Source organism: Prinia subflava, chromosome 2 (genome assembly GCF_021018805.1).
Source record: "Prinia subflava isolate CZ2003 ecotype Zambia chromosome 2, Cam_Psub_1.2, whole genome shotgun sequence".
NCBI classification, from domain to species: domain Eukaryota; kingdom Metazoa; phylum Chordata; class Aves; order Passeriformes; family Cisticolidae; genus Prinia; species Prinia subflava.
In genome coordinates, this window is record NC_086248.1 from 67316233 (window position 1) to 67330394 (window position 14162).

Below are 14162 nucleotides of genomic sequence, written 5' to 3' on the forward strand. Positions count from 1 at the left end.
TTGGCATCTTAAGACTTCCCCATAACAATATCCCCAGACTCTTCTCATGACTGCAGAATGATTCCTTCTCTGGTTCTCCTAACCCTCTGCTTCATCCTTTGTTCTCATCATCTTACAGTGATAATTGGACTTTATCCTGTTCCTTAATTCAAATTATTTGCTCATATTCTCACCACTTACCACTTTTACCAGATAGATGAACCAGATAGGTTGTGTGTGCAAGGCCAAGGCTAGAGCTGCATGCCCGCCAAAGCCACAGGTAGTGGCTGGCTTCTGCTTGCCTCTTCCTTGCTAAATAGAAGTGCTCTGGTCTGGGGTGCCTCTGTTTCCCTCTTCCCACATGGGTCGCTGTAAAATTTGTTTTAAGAGACTGCTGCGGCTTCAATATGTCAAATGTGATTGAAACTGACCACCAGATTCAAGGGTACCTGGGGAAAGGGTTGACAGACAGATGGGCTTTGTGTAAGCCCTTGTTCCTCTGAACTCTTGAACTATTAAGTGAGATTCAAATGCTATGGGAATGCAGTTAGTGTGGCTCCCTCATATTCTAAATTCATCCAGCAACTGAAGTAGTGTATTAGGTGTATTTAAAATGCATAATAAAACTTTCTACTTTCTGTTTTCAGAAGTGCTGTGCAAAATCAGCATTTATCAGCACTGGGTAATTATAAGAAAGCTTTTGAACAGCCATTATACTGCACAAGTGTGTGGAAAGCTTCTTGTCTTTAATTTAGAAGAGAGGGAATTTTTCAAACTGGGAAGATAGACTAGTAAATGTAGTTTGAATGTGCCTATCTCCTTTTCTTTTTTCACTATTTTTGCACTAGCTTGAATGTGTAACCAGGTAGTTTTCTGAGACCTTTGTTAGCAACCAGAGTTTAATGTGCAGGCACCAATCTGAATATTATGGGAGTTCAGAGGCCTTTGAATGTGGAATAAATTGGTTTTAAAAGCAACAGCAATTGCTCAAAGGATCATGCTACAATAATAGATTTGAAAGCTGCAAATGAGCGATGCAGTGGATGAGAGCTGAAGATGTAGATGAAGAATCTTGTGGGCTGCTGGGAGCAAAACAGATCCTGATTATTGCATTGAGAGAGGTGGGTTGTGGGGGCAGCTGACACCCCTTTAAAGTTGGGGCTTTCAATCCATCCATGGTTACCATGGGACTTGGGAAGGCTTCAGGAGCACAGCTCAGTCACACCGATGGATGAGGCAAGGAGGAAAGCCTGTGTCTGTATATCCAGGAGAGCTCTGCACTGGCTAACACAAATGGTGATGTGATAAATATAACAGTAATTAACTCCAATGAAGATCAATAAAAAAGAAAAGGGAAGCCTAAGTAAAAGGAACTCTAAAGAGATCTACATGACCCTGACAGCAGAAACCATGGCCCAGACCACCAGAGCTGTTCAATTGAGTCAGGTGCCTGAAAAACTTTTAAGATCTCAGACACAGTCTGGAGAGAGAGAAAAGGAGCTGGCAGTCTATTAAGCTACTTCTTAACAGACTGCTTTTCTTCCACTTTGAGAAGAAGCATCAAAGGCTGTCACTATTATCCAGGATGCTATTGGGAATTTCTCCTGCTTTTATTTAGTTTTTCATCATGTTTGCATTTTGGTTTACATGTGGTATGTACACTGGAGGTAACTTGAAATTCTAGGCTTTTTTTGTCTGGTTGCCCAAATACAGAAACTTCTTGTTTGGCAAACAAAAGAAAAGATTAGAAGAGTTTCAGCTGTAACTCCCTGCTGTGATAAAATCAAGACCTTGATTTCCTCAAACTCCTCATCAGGACCACACCTTAGCAGCAATGGTCTGTCTCTAAAACTAAATACTTATTATTAGCTAAAGCTAATATAAAGTTGACATATTCAGTCAATCAGATTCTGGTTTGGAGATGTTATGGGTGGCATGTAAAATTAAGTACTGACAACGGACAAAATAGCATAGCAATGAAATTCTATTCATAAACTCACCAGTTTCCAAACTATTATTAATGGCAAGATCTTGGCAGATGTCAACAAGGCAGGAGTAGGAAGGCAGAAGAACAAGAATCCCTAAATTAAACTTGAATGTGCATACATATAGAAGCATATACCCATGTATTTGTTTTCACAAGTGAGATATTGCCTTGTCTGTTATGAGTGTACTTTTTCTGCTGTTCCATCTGTACAAATGGCTCTTAAAGCAATTCTTAAAAACTATAGGAGGTGAGGGGAGGAGCAAGGGAGTACATGACCCCAGAGAAGTGAATAAATTGTGTGGACACATCCTGTGTGGGCAGTTTGAGCTGGTTCACAGGCAGCACCAGATAAGTCTGTCCACAGAGGATGCTACTTTGTGCTTCCTCTGGCTCTAATGTTTCACAAACATCCTGCTGGCCCTCAAATGGCTGAAAGGATGGTTGTAAAAGTGCAAGCCAAAGCTAATACAAAGGTGTCCACAGGCAGATAGAGCAAGATCTTCAGAGATCTGAACTTTTGCCATTCGTCTTATTGGCATGACGTTACTTAAATCATGCAGCACTGTACATTTTAATGTTGTTAACTATGTCGTTAAGACTGGACTGACAAGTAATACAAAGATATATAATAGTCACTATCATTGGCATTGCATCATGGTAATGTTTTTATGAGATTGATATTAGCATTATAAAGGACTGTCTTGAAACTATAAAATAAGCTGATATTGTGACTGTTCTACTGTTTACCTGGCAATCTGCCCTTACATCACAGTTTGAAATTAGTGTGAGATGATAAAATTTAAGCCCATGAGGAAAGAGAGGAAGGCAGGGTGATGTCTTTAGGAGAAGAGATTTCATCTTCAGGGTCCCATGGGAAGCTGTCATAGAGCACTGTGTAGGAGCTTCACACTTATTTGATCTTCAAGAACCCCTTTGGAGTAGGAGTACTAGAAATTACTAGTCCTGGCAGGGGACTGACTTTGGAACAATGAACTCCTGACTGAAATTAAATGCATCCTTTCATGTTTTCCAAACTTAACTGGATGAAGCTTTAAGGACCTTAAAAGTTATCCCTGCTTTGTGCAGGAGAGGTGAGGTGGTCCAAAGGTCCCCTCCAACCTGAATGAGTTTTATGTTTATGTTGTGCCATAATGGGTATGTATTAAAAAGGCATATTCTTTTCAGGTAATAAATGGAAGACTCCCAGCTATTCTTTGAACTGGATATGGTGCTGCCAAGTAGAAAATAAGTCTCTGATAGTCAAACATGACAGTGATGAGCCCAGTACAAATGAGTTTGCAAATTGAGGAATCGTGTAGTGTATCAGACAACAGGAGTCATCGTTTTGCCTTTCTGTGCAAAGATGGGTTTTTAAGACCTGGCCCCATTGTCTTTAACTGGTTGAATAAGCCATTTGATTCATCTGTTCATTCTTCCAATGACCTTTTTTCTATGTTGCTTATTCTGATTCCCCACTGTAATACCAGATACAAACCTCATGGCATAGTAAAGGTGAGTAAGAGTCATGCAAGTAAATGCAAACAAAAAGGTTAATGTGTGCTCTGTACAGTGTTGTATCTTGGTTATTCTGGAAGTTTTGAGACAGAATCTGTGTCCTATTTCACTAGAAGAAAGCGTCTCTTCCCCAATCAAAAACATCACAGCTCTTTAAAGGCAGGGCACAGGTGTTTCTCACAAGTTGCAAGGCATTTTGACAAAGTGTAGCATTTAGAAATGTTTATTTCTTGTTACTTTCTACTGAAAATAGGGGGGTTCTTCACAACCTAAGGTGGTGTGATGGGACTCTAAGCTGGCCAAAATGTTGAGGCAGATCTGAGTAAACCTTTTTCTTAAGCTGCTTGTTCTAAAAACTCTAAAAGAGCTTTTAAATACAAACTCAAGTTTTATTTAAACAGAAACTAGATCCCATAGCTTGAAAAACAGATAAAGCTTTGAGACAAAACAGAAATGAAAGCACTTGGAAACTAAATTCCTTCTTGTGTGCTATGTCCTGGCAGAAAAGATCCTTTTTTCAGGCTTTCTCTCAGTTTAGCAGCTCAGGAACTTTCTGTATTGCAACAAAATCTCCCCTGAGAAGGTCTTAGAAACTATCACTTTGAAAATATTGTTAAGCCCATCCCTGAGGCTTGGTTTGTATCTGCTTTTCTTAGCACTTTGTGAGTCTCTGAGTTCTCAATGCCCTCAGCATTGGGTCTTAGACCTTTTACTCAGTGTTCAAGTATTTTAATTTGATTGCTTTTTAACTAGATTCCTATATTATATGATAGCTAAAAAACTCACCTGAAAAATGAAAGAAGCTGATAAGAGGGAAGCTGTCTGGCAGGGGGTGGAAGGTATAAAGCATCAATGGAAAGCATACTTTAAGACCAGCTTGGCACTGAACATATGCAGTGAAAGAGCACCATGTAAAGAGAAGTCCCTCTGTGTTTTTAGGGTTAGTTTCCTTTTCATTTTGTTGTTATTTAGCTTTAATACCTTAAAAGTTGGGGAGGGCATGATTGTAAGAACTGACCCATAGAGGAGATTGCTGTGGTTGTCAGAGAAGGACAGGATAATTAATTTCTTCAGAAAGAGTTGCTGGAGATGAGGTGAAGAAGCAGGAAGCACTGGCAGAAAGACCAGCTGAAATGGAGAGATGATTTTACCATATGATACCGAGTTTTGGAGCAATACTGTAAATACTGTAAGATATTTCAGTCTTATATCATACAGTGACTTCTAAAAAGGTAAATTGCATGTAGAAAATTAGCTGGTAAATATATGTTAATGTAAGAAAGTAACTTTGCTCACGGGTGCTTTTTTAGTGAAAACCTTCAAGAGACATATAGATGTTTTTCAAATTCTTAGTTCATTCAGTTTAGTGCCAAGTACTGCCACTGGTTGTTGTAAGGCTGTTCTAGCTCCCAGTCTTGGCTTTTACCTGTTTTTAGTCTGGAAAGTACTAAGGAGTCTCTCAGTACCTATTTAAAGCAATGGTTCCAGATAGACAAGAGAGACAGGTATAGAAACACCTTTCTTTTCCTTTTGGTTTGAAGGGACTGTGTGCATAGAAAATGGCACAAAGATTTTGGTCATTCCACTCTGAACCACAGAGAGCTGTGCAAAGGGACCCCAGGCCCGTCCCTGGGTCTGCCAGCAGTAACACGTCTGTGGCTGTGCAGGATAGACGATGTTCCACCAGTGGTTCTGGTGGCGAGACAGAGACCAGGTCTGGCCAAGGACATGGTGGGTTCCTGAGAGTTTATATAGGGGAGTGGAAGCTCTGGGTGTGAGGGAAGAACAAGGTACCCAGCTGCAAGTCACAGTGGCAGGTTAGGAGTCTCAGAAAGGGCAGAATCGCACATGGCAAATATTCGTGTGGGAAGCGTGGAGAGCTATTCCTTAATGAGTTTGCAGTGTGCCAGGCCTTAGATTGATGTGAGTCAGCTTTTTGGTTTTTAATCTCTTCCTCTGCATGCATAGTGACTATTCATGAGAGGATTACAGTGAAGTATCCTGAAACTAAAAGGCATGTTTAGGATCTCGTGGCTACAGGAATAAAAGTCATGGGCAAGTTTGGATAGCACAAGCAGACTGCAGCATTGTTCATGTTTTCTACTCACTGTCACTCTCCTGCTCACATTTATCCTAACTGATACTGCATCATCAACTCTACAAATTCAACTCCTGTTGCCAGTATTTAAATTAAATACCTCACATGGGTGTCACCTCTTCAGGATCACCTTGTTCTTACTGTTCTAGAAGTCAAGTAATGGGAGCAGGTGATCGCATCAGCTGAGAAAGTAAAAGAGCCAGTATCTTCTGCAGATCAAATGTTTTAAAATGTTCTTAACAAGCACATGCCTGCCTAGATCTACCCAGGAAGACAATATAACACCCATCTGTGTAACTGCAGAATTACTGCCTGCTGAAACGAGACTCCTCTGAAGCTGAAGTTTCATGTAGCTCCAGATACCTCAGGCTCACCCTTGCCTCCAGAGCACATTTTGCACTGCTTCATATTTAAAGCTGTATAGGTATGCTCAGCAAAACAAGATCCTTTCCTTGGGGGGTGAGGGGAATGGGGGCATGGCAGCTAACCACCAACCTAAAGAAAGAGGAAAATGAGTCACAGTCATTAAGTAGGTCACTTCCACTTTGTGTAAAAGTGTTCTTCTGGTACTCAGGTTAATCTCTGAAACAAAGAACTGTCTGGGCTCAAGTTTTCATCCGAGCTTGCTGCTTCTGCTCCAGAAAAGCAGGGAAAGTAAGGAAAAAAATCCCATATAAAAATGGGTGTTTTCAGCTGATGAGTATATGATTGTGGATTCTAGTGAAACTATTTTAACTCCTACTAATTAAACATGTGGTTAGTTTTGTTTTGTGCATCTACGTAGCTTCTTAACAAAAGAAAAAAAAAACACACCAACCTTCTGTAGCAGCTGCATTGGCTTCTGCTAATATTTTCTTCCCTTACAGTAAAACCTTAGTTCAGCAAAAGTTGTATATCTTTTCTTTACTTTTATGTCAGATCATGTCTTTGAAAGGGTGAGTTTTTGCTGGAAGAGAGAACACAAGTTTATCTGTGGTGAGTGGGAGGTTGGAGTATTAGATCTTCTTTCAGGAAGCTTCTTTGACTCTAAAGAGAGGGTCAAAACATTTTGGTCATCAAAGCTCTCAAAAAAGGGGTTCAAAGATTAAGATAGAACAAATCTATTTTTTCCAATAAATTTCTCCAAGAGGTGGGAAGGGTATTACTATTGTCATTGTTTTGTTATGGAAGATAGACCGCTGGCCTGAGACATTGTCCTTGCTGAAACACTGATAATAGTTCAGTTTTGAAAAGTGGGTGTTTCCTCTGCTTTTATTCACCGCATTAGGCTTTCATAAGTAAACAAACAGAAAAACCCACCATAATTTCTCACGTTCCTGTTGCTTTTCTGAGAGTCCTGTATCACAACGACTTCCTGAGTGTGAAGCAAGCTGCTGCTTCACTTTTTTATCCTCCCCTTCTAGGAAACAGTTGCTTTAGGAGTGATTCTAGTAACCTGATACCACTTAATGTATTTTTGCTGGAATATGGAGCCTACATAAATTGCACCATAAGCAAATTTCTTTATAATGGAAGGATCGGGAAGCTGCAGCTTGGCAGGCTGTTTCATTGGTGTGGCTTTTTTAAGGTGGATTTTCCAGATGCTTTTTAACAGATGATATTGTAGACTTCTTCAAAGGGTATTAGGAATACACAGTTGCCACTGTCTATAGAACATCCCACCTTGGCTCCACATTTGGAAAAGTCTGACAGATACCACTGTACAATCTGAAAGGAAAATTGCTGTTATTTGCACTTTCCAATGTGGAAAAGGGCACAAGCCCACAGACTCCTGTTGAAATCGAATCCCATCTCTACAGGCTCAAATACAGAAGAAAAGTTAAATCTTTCCTCTCATAGAGATAAACTGACAAAAATCCGGAAAGAGTAGCAAAAACCAAGTACCACATTCATTAAACCAAAATGTCATTCCTTCCTGGCTGGGACACAGTAGCTGATATGGGTACTCACTTAGATAGAGGATGGGCAGATGTAAAGTGACTCTGCAGCATGGTGTGATGAAGGCAGGGGCTCTTCCAGTGCTGGTCCTGAAAAGAAGCCAGAACAGAAATATTAGTTGCAGAATCTCCTCCCAGCTGAGCAAAAGGTCTTGTAGACTATGGTTACAGTGAGATCAACCAAACCAGCTGGATCCACTGTACACAGAGTGCATCCCAGGACTCTGGGCTGGTGAGAGCCTTCATGTCCTCTAACTGATGAGACACTCAGCACCTCCTGCTCTGCAAGGGGCTGGCACTGTCTGAACATATTAACAGCAGCATGGCCCTTGCCTCAGACCTTTCCAGAGTGCCAGTGCTTTTGCTAAGATTTCCTGACAGCTCTGAGAAAAACAATTCCTCATAAGGCCAAGACTTACTTCTGCTATCAGTAGGAGATGCCATCCCTTCCTGCCTTTATAAAAAAAAAAAAAAAAAAAAGATTGGGAAACCCTGGCCAGTGACTTTGACATGGAAAGTGCCTTCTAGAGAGTTTAAAACTTGCAATTGTTTGACTGGCAAAGGCTGAGGCACTGGGGAATGCTCTGAACTATGAAGACCATGCAATCTCTGTCACCACTTTATCCCAACTGGAGAGCTCTGTTACAACTCATTAATGCTCCCAGACCATTCAGACTTAATTTTGTTGTCATTAGAGTATTATCTGTCCCTGAGATATTGCAGAGCAGTGCATCTTCCACCAGCTCTTCCTTTCACTGCAGCACAGGACTGCACGTTGCACATGGCTGAGTTGTTTGTTGGGCTGTGCCACATGGCCTGAATTTCTCCTGATAAGGTAAACCTTCATGTTCTGCCCAGAAATGGAGCCTGGCCCTTAAGAATGAAGGGAAGGAGGAGATTTGCACTTTGTTCCTTCCACTAGAAAGAATGCTGCCCGGTGGTCAGATTGAAGTAAACACAAGATAGGGGTCTGGAATGCAACTTTTGCCTTATCAGCTCCTGGCCCCTGCCTCAGGAACCCTCTGTCATGTCACAACATTTATTAAAAGCTTACCAAACATCAGAAAGCATTCTGGGTTTTGGGCTTCTGCTGCTAAGTAACTTATGTGATGATGAATGAGTAATTTAAACTTACAGCACCTTGCTTCGTTATCTCTGAAACTCTCAGCAGGAATTTCATTGGGCTCCCTGAAAGCTCAGTGTTCATCAATTGCTTTAAGAGTCTTTCCTGAAGTATTTTCTTGTTACGTGTGCAAATGGTGTAATAACCTTAACTTGAGATTATTATTCCAGAGCCAAGGGTAAAAACCAGCTCAAATTTACACTGTGTGGGTTTGTCTGCCCTGGAATGGGGCTGCTGCATTGATGCTGTTCTGCTGCTTTTTGCCTTGATATCCTCTAGGACCCATGTAGCATAACAATGGTGTAAAAACTCACTTTTCTTTTAGGGTAGCTTTTTGGGTTTGAAGTCTTTGAAATATTACTGTTAAATTACGCAACTTTCTTTTAAAAGATCATTTTAAAATGGTCTCAGAGGCTTCTTTTTGAAGAAATGGTTACAAGAAACGAAGCCGTGTATCTTCACATAATTATGATAATTAGATCTTATCCCTTAGTCTTATGCTTTAACTATTCAAAAATGAGGGTATAACCTTACAAAAGCTCTTTTTAATATGTGTTTAGGATATGTGGCAACCAAGTTTCTCCAGGCAAAAGACCATTTCTGCTGCTTTCTGACTGCTAAGGAGGAGCTGGTCTGTATTCATAGGAGCGATTTCCCTGGGGATCCCAGCCCTCAGACACTGGCACTTCATCCTATGGGTTACCCAAACACCTCTAGCTTTGGGGCTGCCTCAGCTCATCTCAGTTTGCAGGTATCCATAGCCACTGTGTTTGGGATTAACGGTTTTTTAATATTTTATTAGTAATTTCATAATCTGTAAGAGGCGGGTTTTGAAATTAATTTTTCAGATAGTCATTTGTCTCCCAGATTCTGAAGTAAATAACAGCAGATCATACTTTCATCACAGCCGCCTTGCCCTCTACAAGGCCCAAAAACTAGATGTGAGCCAAGAGGTGCAGCTGAGGGGTGAAATGTGTCATTTCACTGTAGCTGTGCAGAAAACAGGTGCTGCAAACAGGTATTAGGGAAGAAGAACAGCTTTTAAAGGGGGGTGTGGTGAAGGAGCCAGGGATGTAACTTACCGAGCACAGAGATACAAATTTATGGTAGTAAAGGTCTTCAGCCACAGGGATCCCCAGAGATCCCTCACATATGGAGATCTGCTGTGTTTGTGCTCTAATAAAAGAAGATTAACTAGGAAGCAGTTTGCTTGGCTGAATTCTACTCTTAATTTTTGTTAGGGTTTTGATTTTACTGACTTGGTCTACATTCTCATGTTGCAAATGTAAAATGCTTCACTTTTGTAACTTTTACATTGGTGTCCAGAGTTCTGAGAAAGAGTTAAATTATCCTGTAGGGACATACTTAGGAAAGACAAGGAAAGAACAAAACGAGGAAGAGTGCTTTGGTAGAGAACATGGAACATCTCTGCCAATATGTACCTGGTAAAAAAAAAATTGGTTATGTGGATTTTTTCTGGAGAAGCCCTTCCATACAAGGCTCAGATAGAGATGAAGTAGTCACCTAAGGCTGCATTGAGACAGGTATGCTGATGATAGCCTGTGGGGAAAGCTTTCAAATGGCGTGAAGTCCATGTCCAATAGACTAGTTCAACTGGTCAATTCCCACTGAATAAATTATTACCATTCTTCAGGAGAAAAGGTGCCACTCTCATACAGCAGAACCTGGCTGATGGGTGGCCCTTAAAGGGTTCTGCTGCAAGAAAAGCCGCAAACAGAGGCACTTTGCAAAATGGAGTGAAAAAACAGCAGTTCTTGCTTCAGTGTGGGAAAGCATTTGTCATTTCCATTTCAAGACAGATGAGCTTTTGACAGATACCAACCCGTTTGGGCTCTATATACCCCATGATAGCCAGAGTATGAGTGCTTGACAGATGCTGTCTTTCCAGAGACTTTGCTTCAGGACAAGTGCAGTAAATGTTGGCATCTGAGAGGTTCATGACATTTTCTAAGGCTGTGAAACAGTTAAGCATGTGTAGGTATTTGTATATATTTGTACACAGGCATACACGCTTATGTATTCAATATACTCAAAGAGGTTGCAAATTTTTAGCAGAAGTTGTGCAACTGGGTTGATGTGAAAGTAAATAAAATTATTAAGTTTTGAGGTTTCTTCATTTTTACAATTTTTATTAAACATTTTTAAAGGACACCCTTTAAAATCCCATTAAATGCTTGTGTTTGCCTAAAATGTGTTGTTTCAATAAATGAACATACCTGTGAATCAACTAAGTTTGAATATGGTGGTGTAGGAACATTTGTGTTTCTGTTTGTTGAGTTTTCACTCTGGGAAAAGCAAAAAAAGAGGCATTTTCTCCTGGAAAAGTTTCCTCATATACAATTTTTTTACTAACTTTAATAAAAAGTCAAAGAGAAGAAAACATTCAAGTCTCTTGACTCTTGCCAGCTCCTGCTGCTGCTATTTGTTTAGAGTTTATTCCTTTATTTTTATTATTGCTGACCATTTATTAGTACTGTAGTGGTGCCCAGATCTTCCCCATGACGATCGTAAGTACACGTACAAGTCTCATAAACAGACGAGCTGATAGCATTGCTTCCATGAAGAATCCCAGCACACAGGCAGCCGACCTGGAGCCAGGAAGTGCAATACAATAAAATCACATCCAGGCTTTGGGGTACGTTTATGAGCAAGCACAACCAGAGAGGGTTTTGAAAACCTGCTGGCAAAGACTCTGGTCTGCATGCTGTGGGGACACCACTTTATCCCGTCTTCTTGGAATAGAAAGGGGCATTTCTCAGGCAAAATAAAGGCTTGTAGTCATCCTGCAGAAGTGGCCAGTGGCTGGATTCTGGAGAAGGTGTGTTCTGTACCTTCAGACTGTGGATCTGGGGAGTGTGACCAGTGCCCTAGTAGCCCAACTGGGCATGAAATTTGGAGCCTGGCATCAGCAGATGCTGAGATTGATGGCCACCCCACAGTGTGTCACCTTCTCCAAAGGGACAGGAAGGACCTAGGCTGGAACGCAAGGTCCAGCCACTGTTCTGGGAGCCTGGGTACATTTCTTGTCTAGTGAGGGCTTCAGTAGGAGTCACCAACATGGGCCCTTGATAAGGGAGAGAGTTTGTGAAGGCAAGAAGTTACACAGATTTGAAGCTTAAACAAGCCAAAAAAAAAATAAAAAAAGGTAAGTCAGATAACCTGTTATACCAGTGGATAAAGTTTGGGAGGACTTTGAGGAGAGAAGTGTATGGACTTGCACTATTTTGAGAGTGTGGACAGATTGAGAGAGAGCTGATGAAATTTAATGGAAGATACTAGGTCCACTGAGACTGTGAAGAGATTTCCTCACCTACTCACTTCTGGGTGAGAAAGTCTATTTACTCAGAGGGAAGATAATCTCACTACAGCAGAAATGAAATCTGTGATTTTTTAAATACATGGAAGTTGAGAGGAGGGTTTTAAGATGCTGCAGACACCCTCTATTGGAATACAGTAACTACAAATGTTATAAAGTTGTTGAGTAGAAGGAATGCAGGTGTAAATGTCAGGACTGAGTAACGCAGGGGTCAATGGTTTCTCAGTAAAAAAAGTGCTGGACAGAACTGTGAGGGCTCAGCTGGTACAAGTGGAGAAAGTCAGAAGTAAGCCTGAAGTTAGAGAAAATGATGGAGCAAAGAAACTAAGGCTGCTGGGACCCTGGAGTGAGACAAGGATGTTGGGATTCAGCAGAAGGGTAGAGATCACAAAGTCCAGACATCTCCCAAGATAAAGAAAAGTAATTCCCTGGAAGCTAATGGACTTGATGTTCATTAAGTGAGGACAGAGGGAGAATGAAAGAACAGGATGATGATGATGCAAAAAAAGATCTCTGGAACATAATTCATCTTTAAACTTGCTGGATAATATCTGGCTTAGGCAGGGCAGGCCTGTGCAGTAAGGAATACCAACAGCAGGAGAATAACTCCATGCCTGCCATGGTGGTGAAGCTGAAGGGAATGAAGTTAATAATTAAGTGTAGCTTTATGTCAAAAATGGCGTAACATTATTCCTGTAATGAGCTAAACTGATAACTAGCAAGAGCTGTTTATGGCTCATTCAATGTAAATTAAGTCAATAGGTATATTATAAATGTTAATTAACACATTAGAAACATGGAGACAGTCATTGGCAAACAGAATTATAAATGTTTAAATAATGTAGTTATTGCAGAGTGAGATGTAAATTAAGTCAAATGGACAGTCTCAGTGATGGAAAAGATATTTAACAGGTAATAAAAACAGTAAGAAAACTGCATTCTGCAGTGGGATTTTGAGGTCAGTACAGGCACTAGGAGAGCAGTATTGCATTGCCATATATCAAATGTTTTGTTTATAAAAAAGCAACGATTTCTGCTTTTTTATGACAAAAACAAAAAATAGAACATCCATATTCTTTCTGTGAAAGAAATCATATCTGCAAAATTGACCACAGCAAGTCTGAAAGAGCATGGAAAGTTATCATGCTTTTTGATTCAATAACCTGCCTCGACAAGGCATTAAATACATTGTTTGCAACAACTATTATTACTGTATTAAGGATGAAATCCAAGTAAGCTCAGCAACCTTTTGCAAACAAGGTAAATTGGAATGTTAAACCTATGGTTTGTTTACAGTGGTTATATAGTGACCTTGTAGCATGAAAAATGCAATTTGTTGGAATACATTTCTTTATGGTATGTTTCTTTTGGCTCTTGGGAATTGTCCTATGATTCAGATCATGTCCAATAAACAAAAAGGCTCCACCTGAAGTATTACTATTGTCACATGGTATTTATTTATGCTGCTGATAAACAGGAAAGTGTTTGCTCAGCACCTTATTCTAAGGCCATTGTGAAGAAATACACAGTTTCTGAAACAGAATGAAGTGGCTGTATCCTGTATTTTAAGGCTAAAATCTGAAAAAGGATGTGTGAGATAGGAGTCTTTTTGTTCTTTTAGTGTGTTTGCTCTCTTATCCCTTCCTGGCAGAACCAAGTTTCTGTGTGGGAGCTGTGATGCTGAAGTCTGGAGCTTCATTCTTAGCACAGTCCTCTAGCTGGAGAGACTTGTACACTCTCACCATCCAACATAAATCAGGTTTTTACATGGCCACTGCAAATACATTATCTTGCTGCTGTTTCCCATATCTAAATATTTAATTCCTAGATTCTAAACACAAGGAGCATCTGTCAGTGTTATCTTAAAAAACTCCATTGGGAAAGGAGAAAGGGTTCTCTTCCTTTTTTACAGCATGGCAGATTTATTCTTCAGAATAAGATCCTTCTGTGTATAATTTGGTTAAAAATAAGAAAAACCCTGAAGACAGAATGAATGAAGTTTCCTAGTTTGAAAAATACATTTTATATTCTGTATTTTGGAAGAGCTTTTATTGGACCTTTTTTCTGTTTCATTGTTTTGTTTTTGTTAGTGGAGAGGAACTCAAAGGAATGAAATTAAGCCTATGAACCAGTACCAGTAATCACATTAAACACAGGATAATTGAACTAGCAATTTCCCCCAGCTG

At 40.2% G+C, this 14162-nt stretch overlaps 1 protein-coding gene across 3 annotated transcripts in view; it reads right to left on the reverse strand.

The window, feature by feature from the left end:
- LOC134546964 (collagen alpha-1(I) chain-like) overlaps positions 1 to 14162 on the reverse strand; it is a 79706-nt gene that overhangs the window by 42095 nt on the left and 23449 nt on the right. For 2 of the 3 annotated variants that reach the window (XR_010079319.1, XR_010079318.1), the window contains 2 exons: positions 7530 to 7606; positions 6397 to 6525 (listed from right to left, as the gene is read on the reverse strand). Coding sequence is in view for 1 of the 3 variants with exons in the window: in XM_063390367.1 (XP_063246437.1) it covers positions 7530 to 7606 (77 nt within the window). In the remaining 2 variants the exon portion in view is untranslated. Of the gene's footprint in view, positions 1 to 6396; positions 6526 to 6579; positions 7607 to 14162 lie in introns of those variants that run through there. The other variant, XM_063390367.1, reaches the window with a different exon arrangement.